Genomic DNA, 13,757 nt, shown 5'->3' on the forward strand with positions numbered 1-13,757 from the left:
CCAAGAATATATATATATTTTTAAACAGCGATCCCGAAACTATAAAGTGGTGTATTCCTACCCAGTTCAAACAAATGAGAAAGCATCCAAAAAAATATTTTGGCCAGGTCGACTCCACTTCACGTGCTGTTCCGGAGACTCTGCAGCCAAGTTACCACGGATTCCTGCAGCGTAAAGGCGGGATTATTTGACGCCTCGTTGGCCACGATGGCTAAGCAATCCAGCCGGATTATAACTTGGCATACGACGGTTATGTTACAATATTTCCTTCAGGTGAACGGAAGATTTTCACGTTCATTGAACAGAAAGCTATTAGTTTGTTTATAGTGCCTTTTAATGTTAGTGATATGGATAATCCATCTTTGGGCTAATAAGAGTATATTTCTCACGCTTTAGCCATTGAATCTTATTGGGTAGGTATATCATGCATGTATTTTCCAGAAAGAATTGTTCCACGCTCATGAAGACTCGAGAATAAGCAAGGAGCTTACAAAAAATATACCTACTGAAATATAATTCAATTAGTCTAGGCTCTAATATATTCTTATCTGAATCTTATTCAAATTAGGTATCTACTAGACCTTAGGGTTGTATTATTAGGCAAATCACATTCAAACAAATCCAGCCAGCCTAAACTTATCTACCATCTAGAGAAACAACGTGTGCGAAGGGTTAAGTTATCACCTTAATTTAATTAAAACCTTCGCATAAAGAGAAAAGTTTCAGTAAAAAGATATCCCTTAAAATGTGTTTCGTTCAGCCTCTGCTTGGATCTGATAAAACTCTTCGCCGATCCATTTGAAAACTTTCCTTTTATCTGCCCACAGAAGATGGACCGGAACGCCCAAAATTTGTATACGTTTATCGTTGAATGGAAACTTTGCTAAATTCTATTTTATATTCAATCTTTCAAGTCTGTGTTCATTGATGATAAGGAGGGACGTTCCACAGTTTTAATCTAACGAAATTAGGTTTGCTTTTCACTTTGAAAGTAGGCCTTAATTTTTAGGGAGTGTTTTATTACACCATGTATCACTGAAACAATCTGATTAGATTTCCAGGGGTATGTCTAGCCCATACATTAAAATCGCCTTATTATTATTATTTTTATATAAATGTAAATATTATTGTATGTTTTGTTCCTGCCACAACATTACAACCAAAACTCATTCTTCGTATGTTATATGCCTCATCTATACTAATATTATGAAGCTGAAGAGTTTGTTTGTTTGTTTGAACGCGCTAATCTCAAGAACTACTGGACTGATTTGAAAAATTCTTTCAGTGTTAGATAGCCCATTTATCGAGGAAGGCTATAGGCTATAGGCTACTTTTTATCCGGGTTCGTGAAGTGGTTCCTACGGGATGCGGGTGAAACCGCTGACAGAAGCTAGTAAATTAATAAATATAAAATACCTATCCAAAGGAGCATCTATTTCACTTCTATCTTTAAAAGCAAATTGTTGAGGATATACCTATATAACAGTATTACTTGATTTTAAACTCTTATAGGTATCAGGTATTTGGGTTTAAATTAAGATAACTAATCCTTTTTTGCGCAGTGTTAATAAGTTTACAAATGCAGCTATCAAATGCCAAATCTAGTGTTATGAACATCACCACTTATTTTTATGTTGCTAAAGTTTTTGTTTTGCTTGTGTGGTTCTTTATTTTTGAAGTTTTTACCGATTTTTCCTGCATGCACTTGGCATTTTAAATACGGTTTTACTTATCGCAATGTTAAATATTTGAATAAATTATTACCAACAATGTTGTTACCGCGTTGTAACTATAAACAAAAATAAATAGTTCAATAGTTTTCTTTGTTATTAAAAGTATCTTCTCCCTGAGTCAGTCTTACCTTTATTTTTATCTTTAATGGTTTTTAGTCCCTCGTTTGTAATCCCAAAGCGATAAAAAGATTAAAAATCTTTATATTTTTAGCTCAATCGAGGAAATGACATTTACAAATAACGTTTAAATTGATTTTGCAAATATTAACAATGCAGTTTAGGTATCCATAAAACTATAAATTGGTTTAAGATGACCATAAGTTCTTCAGTTATCCTCAAGGATTTAACAGAAAATGTTGGCATTGCAATTATTGGTTATTTTTGCAACGTTCTGTTTATTTGGCAGTGTTAAGTGTAAGTAAATAATTTTTATTTTAACTGTTTGTATACCTAAATATCATTACTCAACTAATTACTTTTTTTGAACGTCAAAAAGCCCTCAGAGACACCCACCCTTCCCTAGTTTCAACGACGAGTTTTGCTGAGAAGTAGCGCGACCTCATCATCATCCTCCGAGCCTTTTCCCAATCATGTTGGGGTCGGCTTCCAGTCTAACCGGATTCAGCTGAGTACCAGTGCTTTACAAGAAGCGACTGCCTATCTGACCTCCTCAACCCAGTCACCCGGGCAACCCGATACCCCTTGGTTAGACTGGTGTCAGACTTACTGGCTTCTGACTACCCGTAACGACTGCCAAGGATGTTCAATGACAGCCGGGACCTACAGTTTAAAGTGCCATCCGAAACACAGCCAATGGTGTCTAAGATTATACTTAAAGAGTACATACAAACTTAGAAAAGTTGCATTGGTACTTGCCTGACCTGGGATCGAACCCGCGCCCTCGTACTTGAGGTTGGTCCTTTACCCACTAGGCCACCACGTCTCTCTCGTCTAGAAGTAGCGCGACCTACTCCGAAGCAATAAGATTTTAGTTTTCAGATGTTCTTGAAAATCTAAAATATATTCGGTATCTAACTGCTAAGGGAGTATATTGCAGTCTTTTGTCAAAAAAGGCCTTACGCTTCCTCAAAGTAATTTTCTGATTATAGGTGAAAAGAAAATATGTGACTTCGCCGACAGCAAATGTTTGACGGAGACCAGTGCACCGCTGTTTGACGAGTTTGTCGTGGGTATGCCCGGAGTACCACCCTCGGATCCTCTGCACCTTGACTCATTTGAAATCAACCAGCCTTCGATAAAGTACACAATAACTGATGCCAATCTTTCTAGATTCAAGAACTGCGCGGTGAAAACAGTAAGGTAAGGATTTTTGTGTAAATTTGATGATGTCCTCCTAGCCGATTATCGGCTACGGCGGCTGTTCTCATGTAAGGAGATTAGCTAACTACGCAGGACATATTATAGTCCACGAGCATTTGTGCAGACACAGGTGCACTCCCTTGTCCTTCACTCTCATAACCCGATGGGACGGTAATGACTCGTAGTAGGATTTGCAGTAATTATAGTTATCGGCACGGATATTGAGCCCTGACCTTCACCTACGCAGAAGCGATTTATTGGTTTATTGCCTTATGTGTACAGTGCGCAAAGCGATCCCCACTCTTCCGCCGAGAGCTCAATATCCGTGCCGGTAACTATAACACTGTTTTGTGACTATTGAAGTGTTAATTTAATTCATAGTTTAATTGCATAGCAAAATAAAATCCTGCTGAAGTTTTAGATAACACTTCCACCAAGCATTACAACATGTGTAAACGAAGCATTTGAAAAATATTTAATACCTGTTGCAAACATTGGTTTGTCTATACTACGTTTTTGGGATTTTATTCTTTCATTGTGTCTGTAGTGTAGTATTATATTATTATTTTTTTGATGCCTTATAGGATCAATGCTAAAGATATGAAATATGATTATCATATTGGATGTCCACATCTCACTCTACAGTCGGGATATGAAATCAAGGGCAAAATAGGCGATAAATCAGTCGAAGGAAAAGGCACTTCAATTACTGATTTTTGTAAGTATAAATAATGTTTTCATTGATAAGTGCCTTTCTACACGTATCTTAGTATGAACTTTTGAAATGCTAACTAATAAAGTAAAATTACACAAACGTTTAATCATCCTAGCCGGTTTTTAATTGATCCTCAATTTTTAATTTTTAAACCTTTCCATACTATCAACAATAAATATATACGAAATTATATAGTCATAGAATTTTTCTCGTAAAAAAATTATATTTACTTTTTTCAGACGACTATCATTTACTCTTTGATGGCGACTTTTCCAGTAGAAATGGTGAAAATGGAACAGTATACCTCCATTTGGTAAACCACAACTTGCAAATTCAAATTAAAGGAAATGTGAAGTATGACTACAAGAACTTATTCGATGGTGATCAAGAAAAATGTAAGAACATTACATTACTCATTTACTCATTGCAGTAATTTGATCCCTGAATAGTGCTAAAGTTAAACAATATACCTAGTTGGGAAATCATCTTTAATGATTTCTCCAGGACTTGGAGGAAGTATTCGACTTTTACTGACTTAAACTTATCCATGATGCTTCTGGAGCCATTTTTGTTTTACAACTCCACATCTAGTTGATATAAAAATAACCAAAGTATCAAATTAGGTAAAAAAATACTTATGCCGATATTTAATCAAATTAGGTAAAAAAATCGCATAGGTACTGGTGGAATCGTACCTCAACGTTCACTTTGTTTCTTTTTCAGCTGATGCATTCCTCAAATTCGTCAATGAAAACTGGCCAATAATGGACAAAACGATAAACCAACCAGTGATAAACGCTTTTATGAATATTTACATCGACAACGTCAATGCATACTTAAACATTGTGCCTGTACAACGCTTGTTTTCCTACGAAGCATAATCGTTCAATATTATTTGCAGATCAATGTATTGCTTCCATATAATAATCCAAAAGCATGTAATAAGTGCTGTTGTTTTATTTACGACAATCTTCTATAATATAAAAATGAATCGCAAAATGTGTTGGTAAGCGCATAACTCAACAACGCCTGGACCAATTTGGCTAATTCTTTTTTTGTTGTGTTTGTTATTGTCAGGAGACGGTTCTTATGAAAAAAAATGGGGTAAAGTAGAGAAGTCAGTTGACGGGAGCGAAGCCGCGGGCAAAAGCTAGTATGAAATAAAAACCTTTGACTTTAAACCATTTTTTGTCACATTAAAACAAGTTTTACTCACGACATAAATGATCAAAATAAACAATTGTTTTAGGAAAACCCGGACGTTTGTTTTTTCAATGAAAATGGGTCTGAATCATGGCTTAGTATTTTTAACAACACATAAATAACTGGTTAGAAATACTAAATACAATTAAATTCATTACTAACATAGCCAAACATACGCAATAGGAAGTGTATTTTAAACTGAATTCGAGCTGAAATATGCAAATGAAAACTGGCAGTTTGTAAACTGCAATGAGAACGTATATGAATAAAATTATAGACTAGGTACTACAAAGGCCATTGAAAAATAGTTCCCATTCAAAAATAGATTTTAAACAAAGATTAGATTACATCATCTAATAATGCTGAAACTATTACATTTTATTTTAATAAAAGAAAACAAATAAATAACATAGAAAAGAATTGATAAACTTCTTTTTGGGAGATCGGTTTATACCGTAAGTAGACGTAGAGTATTTTCTGAAATCTGTTATTTAACCCGCACGATGGTGGAGTCAGCTTTCCTGATTATTCTTCTGTACTTTATTCTACTATAATATTTTGTATTTTTACTATAATATCTTATACGATTTTCCACTGACAATAGAATCTCAATATGAAGCTGATAGATTCAGTAAACCTCAAAGGAGACATTCAAAATCACTTACGGTGAGTTTCTAGATTTCAAATTGATTTTAAAAAGAAAATAAGAAAAGCAGACGGTTTCCTTTTCTTACTAGCGACCTTTACATACATACAAGCATTAGATGTTCATTTGAAATTTTAATTGTCTCTTGATAATAATCAGAGATTGAGGAAAAATAAATCCAACAATATATTTCCTATATACCATTTTAGTATAAAAGGTCATAAATCGGTCAACAAAATTGATTTATTGTTGTTAATAATACGTGCAATGTTTATTTCTTAGTTATGTTTTTTTTTCAGTTCTAGCTTTTAACCAAGTCAGCGAAGAGAGCTTGTTTTCAAAAGTAATCCCTTTCTATCTTATGTTAATACTGAAAATCGTACCTAAAATGGACTAAATAGCCCAAGCAAAAGAACAGACATACAATAACAACATTTTTTAAATTGAAAATCAAAACAATACATTTTGTCGTTATTTATAGATGTTATCTTTCTATAGACTAGCTTCATACAAGTTTAATTATTCGCTATCTGAATTTATCTCAAAAACATTGTTTCAGTCAAGCAAATGAATTAAATACACAGCCATTTCTTCTTTGTATATAAAGGTTTAATTCGTCAAGTTCAAGTACATTTATGTAATTAATCCTGTGTGAGGATGTGGTCGATTAAAACTGTGGTAATTTTTCTGTGTTTAAGAAATGTTTTTAGTAAGTTTTTAATTTAAATGCTGTCTCGAGTGTGTTGATTTTATTATTTACTGTTCTTAAGTTACTTAAATAATTTTAAATTCAAGTGTAAGTAAGTAAATACTCGTAGCTGACTTTGGGTAAAATATTGAAATAGACAAGACTTATTTAAGAATGGGTTTAGGTACTCAAAAATTAACTATAATTTACATTTGTACATTATTTTTCAGCATCAGAAAAAGAATATTGTCTACACGCGGATGATGAGTGCTTGACGAAATCATTAAAAGATCGTATATATCAGAAATTTGTACGAGGATTAGATGGAGTAGAATCTTCAGATCCATTGCAAGTGGACAAAATAGACGATGATCTGCAGAACTTGAAATATGTGCTTAGGAAAGCAACGCTTACTGGGTTAGGGAAGTGCGATTTTCTTCGGTTAAAGTGAGTACCTAATACTAAGGTTTCGCATTTTTTTTTTTTCAAAATACTCTATTTCATGAAGTTCGACAGATTAAAATATTTCTATCATCAGCTTTCTTTCATTGTCATACTGCAGGACCCTTTCTTCTGATATGAAAATGAATCATCATCATTTATTTTCATCCAAAGGTTGCCAGATAGAGAACCCCCTAACTAAGGCATTAGGTTCACCGATGTAATGTAATGTTCCATTATGTAATGTACATGTGCAAAATGCATATTAACAATGCAACGGTTATAACGTGATAACGTAAAGGGTTATAAAATTATTTTTGATTTTCAGACTCACTCGAGAAGGTGAATCACTTGTTACGTATGAACTCCTTTGTCCCAGCCTGGTAATTAAATCAGATTATGAACTGAAGGGCGCATTAGATGGACTAGATGCAGAGGGAAAAGATACCTGTGAAATTACTTATTGTAAGTATACATATAGGAAGTAATAAGTTGTTAGTTAAAACTATGTAGGTGAATGTGGTCGAATTTTGCAAGGCACATTCTTCTCTCATATAATGCGACTGCTGAGCTCTGAATTGCTGTCCCATCATGCTCAGAGAGTGAAGGAATAGAAAGTGCAGTGTGTATATGAAAATCTCTGTACACTATAGTATGCCCTGCTCAGCTGGCTGATCTCCGTGGAGAGAACATTAATATATAATTGGTCTGGACACTCAAATATTATAATAGTCAGTCAGTACAAAGAATATATACAGATTATTTTGTCAATATTTGTTTTCTTACAGATAATTATCACATAAACGTCACTGGCAAGTATGAAAAAACAGTAGACGACGAAGGCAAACATCACTTCCATATCAAGGAGTTTTGGCTGAACTTAGACAATCAAGCAGAAGCGACGTCAGAATACAAAAACCTATCAGTAAAAAACGAAAAAGATGGTAATTCATAAAATCCTTATACAATATGATTAATGTGAGATTTACTCTTTCGTCTGTCTGTATGCTAAAACTACAGAACCTATTTCAACATTTGGTGCATAGAAAGCAGGTCAAAGTATCCGAATCTGCAAAATTTTACCAATCGAATATTTACCTTCCACTATTGTTGTAAGGTTGAAAATCTATTGAATAAATTTGGCTGTACATGAATCAGTACAACACAAATTAAATAGACACTTATCTATTTTCAGTGGCGGGATTCTCAAGAAAATTGGAATTGAAAACACGTGATATCGTAATGAAAACCTTTTTGACCAAATACATAGAAAACCTGAAGGACTTTCAACGAGTTGTGCCGCTTGAAGAATTACATTATAGATATGTTTGATTGCACCAACATTTATTTTAGTACAGTGTGCCAAACTTATCTACCTAAAAACGAAACTACATTAAGGCAGATTTACATTGAGTCAGGGGCGCTGCCATAGTGTAAATTGATTTCAAGTTAGTACAGCGACTGACTCAGTACTGACTCGTCAGTGACTGGACTTAGTGTAAATCTGTCATTACGGTATATACCAAAACCACAAAAAAAAAAACATCTTTCCTGCTAAAATGTACTCGCAAAAATAATTCAATAACAATGTATTTGTCTGTAGAAAAATATAATCTATTGTTGTAGATAAACAATCAGAATGTTATTTATCTTAATATATTCGTAATCTAATTTGAACAACAATATTCAAATATCCATTTGCTTCTGGGAATTACAGCTGAAATGTTCTCAGTACGATTAGTTCTTGCATTGTTTGTAAAATCTGCATTAAGTACCTACTTACTGATGTAATTTTTAATTTATTGAAGCAATTATAAGATTTTTATAAAAAGCATAGTAAGAAGATATCTTTAAGGTCCATCGTTTTATTTAAAACCTTTTTTTACTTTTTCTTAGTAGTAGTTTTTATATTCAAGTTGTAGTTTCACTTTTCTACTAATAGATCTGTATCTTGATATTTCTCAGTATTGAAGGAATGTTACTATGTTACATGGTGAAGGACCGCTCAAAGGCTGCTCGCGATGCACGCTATATTAAAAGCATCCATCATCATCTTATTTTACTACATCCCACAGAAGGCTACCACATATCAATCAGTGGGAAACTGGAGAAAGTGACGGATGACGACGGAAAACTGCATGTAAAAATACTTGGTTATACAATAATCGCCGACTTAAAGAATGGAAAAGTCAAAACTATAAATATTACTTTTCTTTTTAATACAATATTTTTTCTAACATTTACTTTGCAGTATGTACCTCGTTTTTTAAAACAGCGACATCTATTATTCGTAATGGAAACTAACAAGTCCGAGGAAACTTGACCAACCAACTAGACTGGACGGTACGGCACACGACTGTTCACAGATAGGTACATAGATATGTACAGACAGCTCGCAACTGAAAGTTTATTCTCTTGGCCTTGAAAATTCACAACCAAAGCCTGAAAGACTATCGCCAACAAGTACCCTTTGATAATATCAATCAGAAATATAATTCATAAACAAAATAATTGTACGAACATTATAAAAAATATAAAATTGCATCTCCAGAAATATAAAATTAGGTTTAATTTTTTTTATACAGATTTAGATATTATTTTGCGCAGTTGTCATTTCAGCCAACACACACATGTCCACGCAGGACGAGCCTCCCCGAGGGTTCGTTCCCAGTTTGTTCGATCTTCAGTAACCAGCATTTGGTACTGCGCAGTAATTATATATTATATTTATTTACAAAAACACGCATAATTAAAATGTTAATGAACTCGACAAGGTCATGTTTCTGCTCCAGTTTGAGATCTGCAAAATTAGGGTTCAATATTAATTATTACTGAACCCTAAGATAGCTAAACAGCTAGTTTTTGTAAAATAACTCTAAAGAAGGAAAAGGTACTCATTTTCATAAATGTTTGGAAGAAGTTAAGTTTTAAGTATAGCAAGATTTTATATAACATTGAGAGAAGTATAAAAGTAAATAAATAGGTATCATAGATACCGATAGTGACAATGTCTTGTAGTGTTATATGGTTGTACCTTCTTTTGTTTTATGAAAAGAACCTTTAATTTTGTCTGAAAACTTGAATCATTGATTCAGTACGGAACATTAAGTGTACAAAGTATTTTTCATTTTTTATTATTTTTAAACTGGTTCAGTGTATCTATAGTTAGTAAGTAAATTAACATTTAAACATATAAAAATAGCCCTGGTACGAAACTGGGCTTATTCTCTGGAGTACCTACCAAGAAAAGGACGAGTCGTGAACATGAAAGGGAGAATATTATTATTATTTTTGGTTTTAATTGGAGTTCAAACAAAAGCAGGTTAGTGCTTTTATATTATTTTTTGGAAAATTTTAAGTAGCTGAAACATATTATGTACCTACTATATTATCTAATAAAAATAAAAGAAAACAATTACCTATAGGAAAATATATTTCATTTACTATGGGTTAAATTACTATGATGCAAATTTTAGTGTCGGTGATGATGTTTTGGGTCCCTAATCAAAATGTGATGTGACCATTACAAAAATATAAACGATAGCATGTATTTACAAAAAAACTAAAAGGAATTCTCAACCCTATTTAGATCTTTATTCTTCATCATGTTTACTTATTTCAGCTTCCAGCTTCACACTATGTAAACAAGAGGACTCTGCCTGTTTGACAAAAAATGCTAACATCATGTATAAGCTGACAGTGCAAGGTATTCCGAAATTGAATATTGAGAGTTTAGAACCTATACATCATGAGGTCATAGATGGTGACCTTGCAGTACTAAAATATAGGCTTTTCAACACCACTGTTGAAGGATCTACCAAATGTGAAGTAGTTGATGCGAAGTAAGTGCAACCTTATTTGAAACACATTAAGCTTCTTTTTCAATTACATACTGCTATCAGAGAATTAAATGAGACAATGTTTCGATTTCAGATTAGACTTACAGGAGACGAAATTAAATCTCGCAATGTTTTGTCCTCTTTTCCATATGTATGGTTTATATGAGATATCTGGCAAAATCTTGGTGATGCCCATTGAAGGAAAAGGAGACTTTAAAATGGAATGCAGTAAGTTTGATTTTACTGAAGAATATTTTAAATAAAAGCACTTGACTTTGACTTATACTTTGACTTTGATACTATGCTTCTTGCAGAGGATTACTACATTCAAGTTGATTCAGACATAAAGATAAGTCGAGGCAAAAATGGAAAGAAGCACATATCGTTCAAGTCTTATAAAACAAAAGGTGATCTACAAGGAGGAATGGTTATTGAAATCAACAATTTGTTCAATGGAAGACAAAAAGAGTTAGGTAAGGACTGACAATCTTTTACTTCACCACTGTTGTATCTTCCTGACGTACTTTTATCGAATAGAATTCATTAAGTGTAGTACTAATGATAAATCAGTGAAACATTTCTGCTTCTTTACTAATAAATAAAATAATACAAGTATCTATAGACATAGACTCTCTTCAATAAGTGGTTAAAAACTACCATTACTACCAATAACAACTAATCCATCTGTAAATATTACTCCAAGACTAAAATCAACTAAATTCTCTTTCACCTAATTAATTTCCCCTTCTAATCTAAATCCTTCGTTTATTCTGGTTTCAATTTAATCAGAGATCCCGATATGGTTACCTAATCATCCATCATTTGGTGATTAGTAAGGCATTTTGTTCTAGTTAATTGCCACTTACCTTAAACTGAGCTTCAAGATTATTTGGGTCAACGGTTTTCGGCTCCCGTAACTGGGCCAAGGCAACGATCCTGTGGCTTTTCTAATAATATATAGTTAGGTTAGAGGCAATATATCAGATTACGAGTGAAAGGCTAGTTTGCAGGATAAAATCTTTTTTTGCACAGCTAACGTACAGTCGTACAAAAAGTCATACGTTCCTTTTGCACCATTTTAGTGGATGCGGAATAAATGAACAGAGCTAAAATATCAAACTTAAGAGATTCAGAGCAAAAGCCACAATTTTAATAGAAAAAGAAGAACCCATAATTTTATCAAGCAGAAAATTTTAGTGCCTTTATTTAAAACCCCAAAACTTTCCTACTACCTTACTTTTTCAATTTCCCTACTTTTGACCATAAATCTAACGCACGGTCTCACTGTCTCAGCATACATAAATAATTCTTTTGCTTAATGGACCTTAGGAATGTTTATGACTGAAGTTTTCCGGCCGCTCGTACTCAACCGTGAGTAAACGATATTGTTGTTATTGTGTTCCTGCCTTAATGTTCTGGTAAAGCTGCCTCGTTGGTCTAGCTGTCGCAAGCGCGGCTGCTGAGCACGAGGTCTCGGGTTCGATTCCCGAGTCGGGCCGAAATCGCTTTGTGGGTTTTAGAAGACTTTCACAAAGCAGCCCGGAGCCTGGAAGCTGGTGATTGATACACCCGTGCATCGGAGAGCACGTAAATGTCGGTCCTGCGCCTGATCTCTCTCCGATCGTGTCGGATTACCGTCCCATCGGGCTATGAGAGTTAAGGAATAGGGAGTGCACCTGTGTCTGCGCAAATGCTCGTGCACTATAATATGTCCTGCGTAGTTGGCTAATCTCCGTACATGAGAACAGCCGCCGTAGCCGATAATCGGCTAGGAGGACATCATCATCATCATCATCAAAGCTGCCATAATTATGGCTAACTAAATTATGTCCCTATACCTACTGCTTTCTTGAAAGTTGGTCTATAAATGTAATTCTTTTAAACCACTTCTACAATCCACGCATGAGGTTTCAACTTCATTCTGTTCATAATTTTGAACTTTAAGCTGTCCTTTAGTATCTTTTTCTTCAATTTTATTATCATCAGCAACAAATGTAACTATAACAGCTATAACTACTTCAGTCAGTTATGGTTTTTTATCATATTTTGTCAACAATGATTCTTGATTTACAAGTGCCCTATATTCTGTTACATTTCCAGCCGATGACATCAATCGATTTATAAACAAGAATTGGAAGCCGGTCGCGAATGAACTTCAGGGGCCAGTATTCAACGCCAACATGAGGATACTTGTCAAGAACTTCAACAAGTATCTCAAGAGTATTCCACTTGACGAACTTATTCTAGGTGTTGACTAAAATTAAAGAAGCTACGTGACTTGGTCTGTTTTTTATTTCCACCTTATTGTAAAGAACGAAGAGGTTTGCAGATGTAACATATAATAGAAATTACCAATTTAATGATCTCAAATAAAGCCCTCCTGTTTTTGAAAGTTAGGTACTATTTACGAAGGCTTTATGTAGGCTTATATTTTAGGAATTGAACAAAGAGACACCGATCAATCTATGTTACTAAAACCCCATGAAACATACAATCTCGTACAAGGTAAGGCATGTTGTGGTAAAATGAAACATCATCCCATTACAAAAAGCTATTATCTTGTAAGTACTTAAATTAACACAACTTCTAATAACAACTCATTTAATAAAGTGTCGCTATTGTACTAATAATACCTTTTAATATAAACGCGATATCTAAGGCTGAAGACACCAAATGCAATAATGTACAATGCTACATAATATATTCATAAAGAAGAACCCTTGAAGTACCTAAGACAGTCCAATGGATAAGCTTTTAAAATCCAAGGAAATTAAGGTAAACTTTTTGATTTCATAGTTGCAAAAAAAAGTTGTGAACAAAAATGATCTTTAAGAGATTGATTCAAGAAATCAATCAAATCTATGACTTGTGTTGTGCTTTAATAGTAAAAATAACAATCTAAGTAGTGGCTTGTTTCCTGTGTAATTTAATCGAAGAATTACTTCTACTCGCGACTTGCGAAAAACAAAATATCTACCCTTTAGATTTAGAAGAACAAAAACATAAACTTCAGTGTAAACAGTGGAGTGTAACAAAAATAGTGGAGAAATAGGTCTGTTAATATAGCACCCGTAAGATAATTACACGGTGACTTTTAAAATGAGAGGCTAAATGCTCTTAGTATTTAACATATCATCATAATTTATTACAATTATGGAGTAGTTCATAGGTG

General features: G+C 33.8%; 2 protein-coding genes and 1 long non-coding RNA gene across 3 annotated transcripts; all 3 read left to right on the forward strand.

Moving 5' to 3' along the window:
- Positions 1-2,027: 2,027 nt before the first annotated feature.
- Positions 2,028-4,713, forward strand: LOC110370305 (protein takeout). The gene is made up of 5 exons (XM_021326051.3): positions 2,028-2,147; positions 2,843-3,053; positions 3,638-3,771; positions 4,008-4,163; positions 4,492-4,713. The coding sequence occupies exons 1-5, from the start codon at positions 2,087-2,089 to the stop codon at positions 4,647-4,649; spliced, it is 720 nt and encodes a 239-aa protein (XP_021181726.3). The 5' UTR covers positions 2,028-2,086; the 3' UTR covers positions 4,650-4,713.
- Positions 4,714-6,445: 1,732 nt separating this feature from the next.
- Positions 6,446-7,682, forward strand: LOC110370242 (uncharacterized). The gene is made up of 3 exons (XR_010276612.1): positions 6,446-6,752; positions 7,075-7,211; positions 7,535-7,682. It is a non-coding gene; the product is annotated as an uncharacterized LOC110370242 (long non-coding RNA).
- A 2,712-nt stretch (positions 7,683-10,394) lies between these two features.
- Positions 10,395-12,856, forward strand: LOC110370244 (circadian clock-controlled protein daywake-like). The gene is made up of 4 exons (XM_021325985.3): positions 10,395-10,588; positions 10,680-10,813; positions 10,900-11,058; positions 12,686-12,856. Exons 1-4 carry the CDS (start codon positions 10,431-10,433, stop codon positions 12,841-12,843), a joined length of 609 nt encoding a protein of 202 aa, XP_021181660.3. The 5' UTR covers positions 10,395-10,430; the 3' UTR covers positions 12,844-12,856.
- The last annotated feature ends 901 nt before the right edge of the window (positions 12,857-13,757 follow it).

The sequence above is a fragment of the Helicoverpa armigera genome, chromosome 7 (genome assembly GCF_030705265.1).
Source record: "Helicoverpa armigera isolate CAAS_96S chromosome 7, ASM3070526v1, whole genome shotgun sequence".
NCBI classification, from domain to species: Eukaryota; Metazoa; Arthropoda; class Insecta; order Lepidoptera; family Noctuidae; genus Helicoverpa; species Helicoverpa armigera.

Coding starts and splice junctions, on each gene's coding strand:
- LOC110370305 (XM_021326051.3), top strand. CDS start 2,087: ATGTTGGCATTGCAATTATTGGTTATTTTTGCAACGTTCTGTTTATTT. Junction 3,772..4,007: donor CACTTCAATTACTGATTTTT/GTAAGTATAAAT, acceptor TACTTTTTTCAG/ACGACTATCATTTACTCTTT. Junction 4,164..4,491: donor CGATGGTGATCAAGAAAAAT/GTAAGAACATTA, acceptor TTTCTTTTTCAG/CTGATGCATTCCTCAAATTC.
- LOC110370244 (XM_021325985.3), top strand. CDS start 10,431: ATGTATAAGCTGACAGTGCAAGGTATTCCGAAATTGAATATTGAGAGT. Junction 10,814..10,899: donor AGACTTTAAAATGGAATGCA/GTAAGTTTGATT, acceptor TGCTTCTTGCAG/AGGATTACTACATTCAAGTT. Junction 11,059..12,685: donor TGGAAGACAAAAAGAGTTAG/GTAAGGACTGAC, acceptor TTACATTTCCAG/CCGATGACATCAATCGATTT.